The 14,376-nt window shown below is 39.9% G+C and overlaps 1 protein-coding gene across 10 annotated transcripts in view; it reads left to right on the top strand.

The window, feature by feature from the left end:
* LOC126170411 (peroxisomal acyl-coenzyme A oxidase 3-like) overlaps nt 1-14,376 on the top strand; it is a 97,555-nt gene that overhangs the window by 61,551 nt on the left and 21,628 nt on the right. For all 10 annotated transcript variants that reach the window (XM_049920725.1, XM_049920724.1, XM_049920729.1 and 7 more), the window contains 2 exons: nt 11,585-11,677; nt 11,823-11,946. In XM_049920725.1, coding sequence (XP_049776682.1) covers nt 11,585-11,677; nt 11,823-11,946 — 217 coding nt within the window. The remainder of the gene's footprint in view (nt 1-11,584; nt 11,678-11,822; nt 11,947-14,376) is intronic.

Raw genomic sequence — 14,376 nt, 5'->3', positions numbered from 1 at the left:
GACGCTTTTCATAATTTCCACAACGAAACTCTGCCTCAGAATCTGGCAGAATACCCAAAGAGATTCTGGTTATACACAAAGCACACCAGTGGCAAGATGCAGCCAATACCTTCACTGCGCAGTAACAACAGTGACATCACTGATTACAGTCCCACTAAATCAGAGTTATTAAACACAGTTTTCTGAAACTTCTTCACCAAAGAAGATGAAGTAAGTATTCCTGAATTCTAATCAAGAACAACTGTGAAGATGAGAAACATAGAAGTAGATATTCTTGGTGTAGCAAAGCAGCTTAAATCACTTAGTAAAGGCAAGGCCTCCGGTCCAGATTGTATACCAGTCAGGTTCCTTTCAGTGTGTGCTGATACAATAGCTCAGTTTTTAGCAATTATGTACGACCGCTCGCTCAGATTAAGACTCATACCTAAAGACTGGAAAGTTGCTCAAGTCATACCAATACCCAAAAAGGGAAGTATGAGTAATGCACTGAATTACAGGCCCATATCACTAATGTCGATTGACACATAGTCGGCATGAATTCAGAAAATATTGTTCTTGTGAAACACAACTAGCTCTTTATATTCATGAAGTAATGAGTGCTATCGACAAGGGAAGTCAAAATTGATTCCATGTTTTTAGATTTCCACAAGGCTTTCGGCACCATTCCTCACAAGCATCTTCTAATCAAACTTCGTGATTATGGAATATTGCCTCAGTTGTGTGACTGGATTTGTGATTTCCTGTCAGAGAGGTCACAGTTCATAGTAACAGACAGAAAGTCATTGAGTTAAATAGAACTAATATCTGGCATTCCCCAAGGAAGTGTTATAGGCCCTATATTGTTTCTGATCTATATTAACGACATAGGAGACAATCTGAGAAACCGTCTTAGATTGTTTGCAGATGATGCTTTCATTTACCATCTTGTTAAGTCATCAAATGTCCAAAATTAATGGCAAAATGATTTAGATGAGATATCTGTATGGTGTGAAAAGTGCCAATTGATCCTGAATAAAGAAAAGTGTGAAGTTATTCACATGAGTACTAAAAGAAATCCGCAAAATTTCAATTATGCCCTAAGTCACACAAATCTGAAGGCTGTAAATTCAACTAAATACTTAGGGATTACAATGACAAATAACCTAAATTGGAATGATCACATAGATAATATTGTGGGTAGAGCAAACCAAAGACTGCAATTCATTGGCAGAACACTTAGAAGGTGCAACAGGTCCACTAAAGAGACTGCTTACACCACACTTGTCTGCTCTATTCTGGAGTATTGCTGTGCGGTGTGGGATCCGCATCAGGTGGGACTGACGGATGACATCGAAAAAGTACAAAGAAGGGCAGCTCGTTTTGTATTATCACGAAATAGGGGAGATAGTATCACAGACATGATACGTGATTTGGAGTGGCAATCATTAAAACAAAGGCATTTTTCGTTGCGGCGGGATCTTCTCATGAAATTTCAATGACCAGTTTTCACCTCCAATTGTGAAAACATTGTGTGGGCACCCACCTACATAGGGAGAAATGGTCATCATGATAAAATAAGAGAAATCAGGGGTCGCGCAGAAAAATTTAAGAGCTCGCTTTTCCCGTGCGCCATTAGAGCATGGAATGGTAGAGAGACAGCTTGAAGGTGGTCCACTGAACCCTCTGCCAGGCACTTTATTGTGCATAGCAGAGTAGTCACATAGATGTAAATGATGATAATGATAATATATTCTGGGCACATGGCAGAAAGATCTTTAGTATCCACACTAAAATTCTGTGAGACAATTCTGGATGAAAGTGACAGAATAATAAAACTTAATAAAAATGCACTAAAACAAACAAACAACACACACACACACACACACACACAAATCATGCAGTTTGTCCATTTTGAAGTTCAGAATGAAAAGAGAAATTCAGAGGAAAGAGTTAAAATAGAAGAGCAGATAACTGTGCTGGCTGATCAGTGGAATAAAACAGATGAGCCAGCCAGCTACTCTGCAACACACTAAAAACTTGAGCCTAAAAGCATAGGATAGACACCATACAAAAATTTAAAAGCTTTACCATGCTCGTCTTATCGTCACGTGAAATAGTGGGCAGACCATCACCTAAATTTGACTTTGCCCTTTCATCACAGTACAAGGTGCATTCAGTTAAAATGTGTCATATAATAATTTGTATGCCACAGGCATTGTTCTCCTTGCTACAATATGAAGCCAAATGTTAGGGGACAGTGTGCTATTTGGAGAACGGTCAAGCTTTCTTCATCCTGTTGGGGTGACTGTGGTGTGAGGAACAGTATGGTTGTACAGTTTGTTTCACCAATCACATTGTTGTACCTCATTGCCAGCTACACCATCCCCCCCAGCTGCATGGCTCTTTGCCTCAGCCGAGAGATGGCAGCCTATACCCCCTGTAGGTCCCCTTCACTACCTGGTCCCCACACTTGTTACCTCAGATTCCAGTGTGCTCTGATACCCAGCAGCATGATATCTGCTTCCCTTGCTGTTGAAGGAAGAAAGTTTGTCTTGTGTTGACTGGGTCATTTTCTCTGCTGGGCACATTTGTGGCAGTGCTTGTGAAGCACTAAGGGAATCGGAGCAGATAAGAAACTTTTTTATGTGTAACTTTTTAAGATTTTTTTTATAATAATGTTTCCCTGTTATTGAATTTATAAAAAAAATATACTGCATATATTCAGTTATATAAAAATGCATACACATTCCAATGCAGAGTTGTGTCAAAATTTCAAAGCACTCAGTCAAAAACTTTCAGGGACATGCAATTACCGTGTTTACTCGAATCTAAGTCGAACTTTAATCTAAGCCACACCTGAAAAATGAGACTCGAAATCAAGGGGAAAAAAAAAAATTCCCAAATCTAAGCCGCACCTGAAATTTGAGACTCGAAATCCAAGGGGAGAGAAAAGTTTTAGACCACACCTCCAAATCAAAACGAAGTTAGTCCATTGTAACATGAGACACAATTTAGGTTGAATGGTTGAAGATACAGCTACAGTAGTTTGGTTCGAGTTGTAAGCTTAGCAGTTAAGCTTTTCCAGGTAGCCATTGCTATGCTCCAGGCGCTCCATCCGTATTTATACAGGTACCCTTCCTTTATGACGTTCTTCGTCTGGTTAGAATCGATTGCTTATTTTGCTTTGATCTGATAAGTGCCGTTCTCTTTGTTATAGGTGTTTATGTCACTCTAAGCTGAAAATGCATTATTGTACTGTGTCGTTCGTTGTTTGTCACATTCTGATAATGAGTGTTTACGACCTGTCGCCGCTCGCGGCATGGCTTGCTTTTGTGCGCACTACCACCGCTTACAATAAAAAAAGAGAGGAATTGTCTCATTAGCAAAACAATGGCAAGATACTGCTGTTTGTTGTTACTTACACTGCTGCATTCTTTGATAATGATCAACAAGAACCAAATAATAGACTGCTTATGATAGAAGATGTTCTGAACTAAAGTTTAGCGAACATTTTTCTCCATTTGAAAATCTTTGCAGATGCCTCTTTACTACATTACACTCTGCACAGAAATTAGAGTCATCTTAGATTCAAAAATCTAGTCAGTTGCCGTGCTTCATTTCTGACTGTATCACTATTCAGCATAAGAATAATATGAATGTAAACATGACATGATATGTATATTCTTCCGTGTTTGCTGTTGTCTGACTCTAGTTTCATAGTTTTATTAGGCAGACAGGATTTAAATGAGATGGCAGCAAACACAAAAGAATACATTTCATAATGTTTACATTCGGATTATTCTTATGGTTAAGAGAATACTGCATGTGATTCACGATTCATAAAAGTTCCTATTAGCAACCATCTCTTGTCACAGGTAGGAAAAAATTCAGAATGTAGAGGTGGCCATATTGACATACATCCCAAACAGTCTGGCCTGTCAGATTTTCGTAGTAGATTTTTAGTGATGACTTCAAGTGCAGAGTGTGTTGTTGTTGTGTTCAGTCCGTAGCAGTCTATGATGCAGCTTTCCATGCTTTTCTATCCTGTGCTGTGCAGAGTAGCAACACTTATAAAATAAATGCTTGTTGCACAGTCTGATTTGGAACACACTTCCATGCATCATAAATCCATTGGCACACTTGCAACAAACTTGCGCGTTTTACACCTCTTGTTGGTGTCAATTGTCTGTCGCTTTTTGAAAGCCAGTCTGTGTACATGCGTTTAAACTTGTCCTTAAACAGTTTATTCAAACAGACATCAAGTGGTTGCAAAATTGACGTCATCCCACCTGGAATTACTGATGTCCGTTTTGCTTTCGTCTAATTTTCATTTTACTGCAGGTGTTGTATGGCCTGTGTACGCATCTAATACCAACAGACTGCGTAAACCAAGCATTGCACCAAGAGAATGGTTCCACACATGCCTAATCCATTCCAGCACCATTTCCTCCAAAAACCATCCAGTTTCGTCTGCTCATACAATTACAGTTTTTGGAAAAACTTCCGATTTCGGTAAAGTCTTTCACTTGAAAACTATGAATGGGGGTAATTTATGCCCATCTGCTGTGTAAGCAAGCATGACGGACATCCACTGTTTTTCACCTCCTGATGTAAGAACACTTATGTCTTTCTTTCCTTTGGCATCAACCGTATAATTTGACGGCATGTCAAAATAAACGGGAGTTTGGTCAGCATTTCCTATCTGACCAAGAAGGTATTACTTTTCTGTGCACTGCCTAATATGAAGTGCTGAAATTCCACATTTCTTCATAATTTTTCAGCAGCTTCTGTGCAACTGAAGGTCACCTCCAAAGTGAAAAACCCCAGCACTTCATAAACAGATCAATCCAGCTGCGACTAACCTTAAAATTTTCGATTTTTTGCTCTCTAGCAATTTCATGCGCCTTAATTTTTCAATTTCGGTGTTCACAGGCAGGAGTTTCTGACGCTGTCCCTTCACAAATTCATTTAAAATCACTTCTAGTGCATGATATTGGTCACACTTTGGCCCACTAAATGCTTTCCTGCAACTTGAACATTCAAATAATTTGTCTCTCTGCAGTTGCCATCGCCTGACGTTACTCTCATCAATCCCGTATCGCAGACCTGCAGCACAATTAGAGCTTTGTTCCACAAAAGAAATAACTATCCTCTTGAATTTGGCACTATAATGAAAGCGCTTCATTATGGTTCACTAACACCAACAAGCACTTCACAAAATTCCACGAAGCAATAGGTGCCACTACGTGAAATCTTAATGAGCCCCAGTGTATCAACTCATGCAACTCCTAAAGCCTTGTGCATTGTTGGTATTTCTGTGTAAAGAAATTTATTTTTGTTGCTACGAATATTTGAAAGGCTGCTACATTTGAAGATGAACAATACAGAATTTCTATTTACTGCATTGGATAATGTATGAAAATGCAGTGGTCGAAACTTGGAGCAAAGGAAAAAAAGCTTGTCTTCTATCTTTCTTTGTAGTTATTTACTGACGCAGAGGTTTTGGTGCCTGTATTTATCTTTGTGCCTGCAAAGCATGCCTGTGTAGTGCTACATATATTCGACGGCAGATGTAAGTTTTGCCAGCACCAACCAACATTTTTCAGAACTTCCGCTTACTTTGCACTCGATTCTAAGCTGCGGGTGGTGTTTTGGATTACAAAATCTGGAAAAAAAGTACGACATAGATTCAAGTAAAAGTGGTAGGAATATTTACAGTTTCTATATAAGGACAAATGTAAATATTAGTTTCTTCAAAATCTCAAATCTCCAAAAGTTCTTCGTGGATTGCTTTCAAATTTGGACACAAAATTGCATTGGAATTTTTTAAATATGTACTGGAATGCCATCTGATACGTATGTAATAAAAGTGGGAACATTATTAAAATGTAAATGTTGGTTTTTTCAAAATCAGTAATCTCCCAAAGTTCTTGATCAATTTCTTTCAAATTTTGACACAGAGTTGAATTCTAATACATTTCTTGGAAAAAATTGTTACTGAAAATCTCAAAATGTACCTTTTCGATTTACTTTTTACTTCAGATTTTTTCATGTTACTGTAATAAATGTTTAGACACATGAAATTTTAGTAGCAAACAGGAAAGTTGTATTTATGGCTTATTGATTTATGATTAGATTACTACAGAATCTGAATTTGAAATAACAACAAACAAGGTTCAAGATCAGAGAGAGAGAGAGAGAGAGAGAGAGAGAGAGAGAGAGAGAGATGGACAGAGGGGCAGGAGGAAATGGACATAGGAAACAGAAATGAGGATGTGTACGAGGGGGGCGGGGGAGCAGTAGGAGATGGGTAGATGGGTGGGTGAGGAGAAGATGGTCAGAGAAATGGGGGAGGAGATGATGGACTGAGAGGGGGGGGGGGGGGGAGAGGGGCAATGAGGAGGAGATGGACAAAGGAAAGAGAGGGGGCAATGGAGAAATATAGGGGAGAGGAGGAGATTAGGATGTATATCTAACACCCATACATATTAGAAAAGTGTGCTCTCTCTTTTCTTTCATTTCCATTTAAGCAGACAGAGTCAAACCAAAGTGTGGCTGGGTACAACTAGTCTAGAATAATTCTGAGCCTCTTTAGGAGCCAAGGTGGAGATTTACAGAGACCTGCTCCAACCTTTTTGTAAATTTATAAAACTTTAAAATCAGCCACACTTATTTTTAAAAGGCAATCCTTTTCACAAATCTTATAGGATCTCATTGGTCATTGTCAATGGTTAAAAAGTCTTTCCATTTGTGGATGAGGAATGGTATGGTAAGCAAGTGTCTGTGAAAAAATGTTTTATAGGCTGTCACACCAAGGGGAGTCACCACCTGATATTAAATGACAGCTAACTAGTCTCTTTGCAGAGGCACTGGTGGGTAGCCTAATTTCTTTATGGTGCACCGTGTCCAACGTTTTTAAATAGGAGGGTCATACAGAGCCTTGCACCATGTACTTATGGTCAAGCCAAGATTGCACTGACATTCTGTAAAACTGTAGCAGACAGGTTTGGTCTGTTCACCATGACTTGTTTGATGTGCAAGTCACCAAGTGGCGTCAAATAGGAAGAGTTGCACCCGGCGAACGATCTACCTGACGGGAGGCCCTAGTCACATGACATTTACATTTTACCATGAATTGTGACTAAGAAATTTTAAAATATTGATTGCTTTTAGGGACAGGGTTTTCAGACCCCTAAGATGTGGTAAACATGCAAACTTAAAATCAAATGTGAGGCCCAGAAACCTTCAAAATTGAATACTATGTCCCTCATATTCAACTCACAAAAGTTAAAAACAGAACATCAACAGTTAAAAAGGTCACATAGACTTTTTGTTGATAAAGTGAAACATGTCTTCTTTATCCATTCTTCTAAGATGATTTGTTGCAAGACTGGAGGGGAACAAAAGAAGGAGAAGTCGTCCACAAACAGAGTACACTGGATAGGACTTTCAACTAAGAATGTTATACTACTAATAGCAATGGCAAAGACATTGACACTTAGAAACTATCTTGAGGACATTCTTGGAGAGGACATCACCAATTCAGTATTTAAAATAATGTGACGAAAGGAAGGACTGTATAAAGAGGGGTCCTCGAAATCCCCATTTGTAGAGCTATTCAAGGATTTGTGCCCCCTAGTATTATTATAGGCCCTTTCAGTGTCAAAAAATGTTTCTGTGCAGAAAAGCTTGTTGTATAGAAATTTCCAGGAGAACCAGGTTTCAAAGGTGTAGTGATATCTCCTGAAATGACATTTACAGCAACTAAGGAGCTGTCTGTGTGCTAAGATGCAACCAGGTGGTGGCTGACCATCTTTTCCAAGCTCTTCCCTCTGCAGTTAATGAGGAAAACACTATAATAACTACACGAGCATGATGGTCCTTCCTGGGTTTTAAAAGTGGAATTAAAATTTCTTCTTTCCAGGTGTTGGAAATGTGTCTTGGTGCCCTAATACAGTTAAAAAGAGCAAGAAACATTTTTTACATCACTGTGTGAAATGTAATATGGTGTAGTGGACCAAATCATGACCATCTGACATGTCATTAGCTGCAGGTAGCACAGAATCCAGTTCCGCTTGGAAGTCCCAACTGTCCGTCTCAGTGGCCTCTCTGTAGTGTTGAATAGCTGGATACTGACTGGCATTGGTGGTAACTGTGTTGAAATATTTCACCGCTGTCTGGGCAGTTTCTAACAGGTTGGTCTGGAGACTTTTGTTCCCCATTACAGCAGCCACCTCTCCTAGTTAGCCTTCTGATGGTCTCTCATATGATTTTACTTTTAGTTGAATGGCATCGGTTTTCAGGAACAGTTGCCATGATCTCTTCTTCCTCTCTCTAACAATTTGGCAACATTTCACCCATGTTACATGAAAGGCCATGAGGTTCTATGCTGTTGGCGAGTACATGAACTTATGTAGAGCTGCCTGCATGGCTCTGATTGCAGAGTGGCATTTGTCATTCCACCAAGAGACAGGCTACCTTTTTAGCTGGCCTGGAAACTATGGAATGGATGCTTCAGCAGTGTGATGGATTATTGTGGTAATATGATCCACCCATTCATGGATGCTGTCATGGTGCTCAAATACAGCAAAGTGGCTGTCAGTGTCCAGTCTGCCCTACTGAGCACACATAGTGGCAGCTTTCCTTTGAACACCATTCTGTCTGTCAGGTGAATCCCAATCAGGACACTTCCTGCATTTGAGTGTGAGTCATTGACCACTTGCGATTGAGCCATGTGTGGAGAGTGATGGAAAGCATACCAAGAGATCGATAGCAGTGAACAACTCTGTTGCAATGCTGAAGTCCATGCTCTGCCAAATATTCAACAGATATGTATCGAATGACATTAGGAGGCTCTTGATTGCTCTGCCCATGGGACAAGTGGTTGCAGAACTGCAAAGCACACTGCATGTGTTAAAATCCCCATATAGGAGGAATGGTTGGAGGAGACGCATTATGAGTTCTGTAGAGCTTCTTTGTATAGCATTTCATTTGGGCACTGGCAGAGGGAACATATTTTCATCCTGTGATGCACATGTGCCAGTACTGTGACTGCTTGTAAGGTGGGGGTTGCAGGGAGAGAGAGGAGTGGTATACTTTGTTTATGAAAATAGTCACCCTCCTTTAGCTCTCTCTATGCCAAGTTTGTCAATTTTGTGGGCGATGCGGATACATAACTCAGGGGTGTGAGATAGCTTAAAATGTGGAGACATACAAATTGGTCATCCCTGAGTTAATAATGTTTTGTTCTGGGCCAGAATATTTTGGGCTATTGTTTTTCTTCATCCTCACCTTGAATTCCGGGAAAGGAGATAAGGCTGTTTTACAGAAACATTTTTTACTGTTTTTTTCTGTTTGCCATGTTGGTATGTCATTCTTATTGACAGTTGGTTCTGATGCCACCATTATTTCACTTGTAGGAAAGCTTGATTGTTCCATTGGTGATGCAAGTTTGTAGGTACATTTACAAGTGCAGGTTGTTGTGATCTGTTCAGCTGTCAACTTCTGGGAGCCAATACAGTCTTATCTAAGGGCTGCTTAAATGCAGAGATGAACGAGTTCATGAAAGTGAGTGAGTGCGTGTTTTTAAGCGTATGAGATGCATTTAGTACTTTCATTCTTGAATTTTCTTATCTTTGTTCCAAACTGTATAATTTTGGCAGCAATTGACACACATGCATGGGGCAGTACATTGAGTACCTGGTTCTTAGGCTGAACCACGTCTTCCACACCTTGCTTAACCTTTGAAAATGGTGGTGGTATGCGCCAAACATTGGCACCTAAAGCAAAGTGTAGGATGAGGTACAGCTTGTCCACGATAAGTCGACCAGTCACATGGTGGCTGTCGGTTACAGCAGGAGGTGTCCTTGCCTCCACCTTATGATTGTTGAGGGGAGAGGAGTAGTGATGTGAAGGCAGCATCAACTGCTCTTGCACCACCACTCTTAACATGTGTATACTAATACTTCACTTCCAGGCAAATTTAGAGGCAGCTTAATGTTAGCAGCACTCAGAGAAAAGCGAATATCTTTCATCCATAGCTGATTTTCTCTGTTTCTAGCAGCACCAGTAAAATCATAAAGTTGTCATGGTCAAGCTACACATTAGGTCTACCACTAGAGTGGATAACTCCAGCTGCAATTTCAGTAAATGGGAAGTCAGAATAAAAGATCATATCTTCTGAAGCTCACCATTTACTCTTTTCATGTAATTCCTAACTGTGATGACACCTTCACTTTCTCATTCCTGTTGCTGTTCTTTGACATATGTATCCACGATATCACATGTTGTAACGCACTCACAGAAATATAATCCAGTGTGCAACTCACTGATGATGGAACACTCACCAAGTGATTTGGCATTTAAAAATTTACTCGGCTAGCCCTCATAGTTTCAACCAGTGTCCTGTTACACAGACTCTTGATGGATTAAAGTTGTGCGGTGAGTTTCTCAAAGGCTGTCAGTACGTATGTAGGAAGGCTACAATGTTGCAGAAGTATATTCCCCATGTTTCATTACAACAAAAAGATTATCTACCACAGGATATAGACTGTTACTACCACTGCTTTTTCTTGTATTGGCAGGCGTCTGATATGGACTTGCCAGATGAGGTCCTTTGGGGTTAATACTGCCCAATCAAGAACCTGAACCACTAGGAGTGTAGCAGCTAGAAAAACATGTGTCCACACAGACAGAGTCCCCACTTACCTGGGTAAAGTCTTAAACAACTAAGGTGCAGTAGATTCCACAGGGTTACCTGCTAGCAACTGTTCCACCTCAGCAGCTATCCATATTGTCAGCACACAGCTGGCCTTGAGAATGAGTGTTTTAAGTACAGGTTTGTAACATCCTTGCTGTCTGGGCTCATCATTCCACTGTCACGCCTCACAGTGGTCGCTGAGGAATGCCCAGAGCTTACAGTGCAGTTGGCTGGCAGTGCTCACCAGACCTTGCTTAGAAAACCTGGAGTTGCCAAACCTGTTCCCAACCAAAGAAGGCCAAGGTCCATGAGGTTCCTACCATTTAGAATGATGCAGGAGGCACATGTAGCTTTATCAAAGATACCACAGATTTGGTGAGCATTACCATCCAGAAGGTATTGAAGAAATATTGCTGCTATTACGAGACCCCTTACATAACACGTAGGCTTTGCTTGGCATATCTAATGCAGCCTTCATGTAATCAGACATGTTTTGGAACAGGAGTGACTTCTTTTAGACTTGAGTGTATCCTCCACCTACCTTTCACCCCAAACACCACCACTTCTAGCACATGGTTATTGATGTCCATTTGGAGTGGTATGTGAAGCAGGTACCTTACAATGTTTCAAGGAATGGTGCAGTTGTCACGTGGCACATTTAAAATGTGACTTGTTGATAGTCTGTGACTCAGCACCATTATTATCTGGAATACAGAGATTTTGAATTGATCTGTAACAGTATGGCAGTAATTTAAAACAGAATTCACTTTAATTATCTAACACTTAAGAAGTTATAGACATTGTCTCCATTTCTCCTCCTTTCTTTTTTCTTGTCCTCACACTCCTTTTGTCTTTTAATTTTTTTTCTACATTGCAGTAGTTTTCATGAATGGCATATATTTTCAGCAATGGAGACTTTTCCCCTACTTAGCATCGAGCTTTGCTTTCAAGATTTTTGCAGACTTTCTTGGACAGGCTCTTGACAACCAGCACCCAAAGGTAAATTTTTACTGCAATACTCTTTTCTCTACACACTAGAAATCAACGTAGAACTGTCAGATTCATTACATAAGTATCAAGAATTATTAGGTAACTATTCATACTGTGGAATATCTTATTGTGTCTTGTATCCATTTTCATATAGGATATCATTGCAGCAAAGGAGCTACAACAGATAGCATCAGTGGGAAAATATCTGGTAACTAGTGTAACGGTTGATGGAACTCAAGAATGCCGAGAAGCTTGTGGTGGCCACGGTTACCTTAAAGGTAGGCAGTTTGGAGAAGACACAAAGATTCCAGCATTTAAGGATGCTAATATGCGGAGCTAAATACATTTGTAATTCTGCGCCAGTAAGGAATAAAATAAAAACTAATTTAGGTAAAGGGTAGTCACCATTGTAAATCTGTGTCCTATCAAATTTGGGACAAACTGCTTGAGCTTCAGAGACAAAAGACATCACACTCTCTAATTAGTCATATGAACTTTGATTTAGACAATTTTCATCAAAAAGAGATGGTCTTGCAGAATGTGGTTCATCACACAAGTCAGATTTTCCTTCTCAGAAATGAGAAAACCATTTCTGTTCTGTCCTCTCAGAAAATGCGTCCCTCCCATTTACAACCTGTATTATTTTAGTGGCTTCTGCAGTGCTAAATCCTCAATTAAACTCAAAGAGTAAAATGTGTTGGAGGTGTTCATTTTTCTCTACTTGACATTCCATTCTGAATGGCCAAAATAAGCTGTTAACAATATACAAGCTCCTGTACGAGACAATCAGTCCTGAAACTGAAGAAAAACAAAGAGTTGAAAGAGGCCAGCAGAGGGCAAGGCTACTGAAGGATTAGTCGAACAGGAGTGTGATATTGGAGGATGTGTTGAATGGGCAGTTTTTACGAGCACGATCCAGAATAGTTGGTTCTGCAGCAGTAAATCCAGAGTAGTTGGTTCTCTGGTGATATCATGGACACTGATGCAGCTGTTGAGCCACTGCAGTTCTGGAGTGCACCATGTTGATGAAATGATTTAGTATGTGGTTAGTCACATTTTGGATAGACATCTGCCAGTAGTCATATTACACAGAACACTGCATAGCAGTTATTACATAGGGACTTTAGTAAAGTAAGTTACATGTCACACTGTGCTAAGACAACTGTGCAACAAGAGTGGTGCCTTGCCACAAGAGGGCAAGGTGTTCCTGCGGACACAGTTCTGCTGTGATGCAAATAATATGTGTATCACAGTGTGTGAGTGAAATGGTGTGGCAGCTGGAAACTTTCTGTGAATTTGAAGTGTACAGGAAAGCTTAATTTTTGTTGCCAAAACTTTTAAAAAATGAGAGGCATGGAAAATTAAGCAAAGCCATTGTTCTCCTGCATGACAACACAACACTCCATACAGCTTCCTGTGTGAGCTGAAACCAAGAGATGTTGAACGGCGTTTGTGTGTTTGTGAACAGTTGCTTCAGGGGCAAAAACAGAAGGGATTTCTGCATCTCATTGTGATTGGGGATGAAAAATGGGTTCATTATGATAACCCTAAATGCAAAAAATCGTGGGGATATTCTGGCCATGCTTCCACGTCGACGGCCAAACCAAATATTCAATTTTCTCCTCTGATTGTGAAAACATTCTGTTGGCACCCACCCACATAGGGAGAAATGATCATCACGATAAAATAAGAGAAATCAGGGCTCGCACAGAAAAATTTAATGCTCATTTTTCCCGCATGCCGCTCAAGAGTGGAACTGTAGAGAGACAGCTTGAAGGTGGTCCATTGAACCCTCCGCCAGGCACTTTATTGTGAATAGCAGAATAATCATGTAGATGTAGATGTAGATTGACAGCTCCAAGATCATGCTCTGCATTTGGTGGGACCAGCTGGGTGTCGTGTACTATGAGGTGTTAAAACCAAGTGAAACAATCACAGTGCTTATTATCAAATGCATTTAATGTGTTTGAGCAGAGCATTAAAGGACAAATGGCTGCAATACAGCGAGAGGCACGATAAAGTGATTTTGCAGCACGACAACGCTCGACCCCATGTTGCAAAAGAAGTCAAAATGTACTTGGAAACATTAAAATGGGAAGTCCAACCCCACTACCACATTCTCCAGACATTGCTCACTCTGATTATCACCTGTTTAGATCAATGGCACATGGCATGGCTGACCCAACACTTCCGAACTAATGAGGAAGTCACAAATTGGATCGATTCGTGGTTCCCTTCAAAAGATGAACAATTCTTTCGAGATGGGATTCATACACTGCCTGAAAGGTGGGAGAAAATAGTGGCCAGTGATGGAAGATACTTTGAATAATACATGTGTAACCAATTAGTTTCATTAAAGCATCAAATGTTTGGGAAAAAATGGCGGAAGCAAAGTTGTACACCTTGTAGTAATCTGTGTTCCAATAGAAATCATAAAAATAATTTTTGTGCTGTCATTATTAATATCAAATTGTCACAATCTTTCTTATTTTAACATATTTAGTCAACCAACATCAAAGATGCATCACTAAAGCGTGCAAAAAATATAGCAAGTGACAAATAACACCAGAATCAACATGACAATAATTAAATCAAAACACACTTTGTTTAGACCACCATCTCATTTCTGCTGCACAATAGAGGTGATTGTATTGACACATTTTAAGTCTTCTTTGCAAGTTTATGAACAGTGGTTAACAAGATTTAAG

Source organism: Schistocerca cancellata, chromosome 1 (genome assembly GCF_023864275.1).
Source record: "Schistocerca cancellata isolate TAMUIC-IGC-003103 chromosome 1, iqSchCanc2.1, whole genome shotgun sequence".
Lineage (NCBI taxonomy): Eukaryota > Metazoa > Arthropoda > Insecta > Orthoptera > Acrididae > Schistocerca > Schistocerca cancellata.
This window is presented reverse-complemented; position numbering and strand designations above follow the sequence as displayed.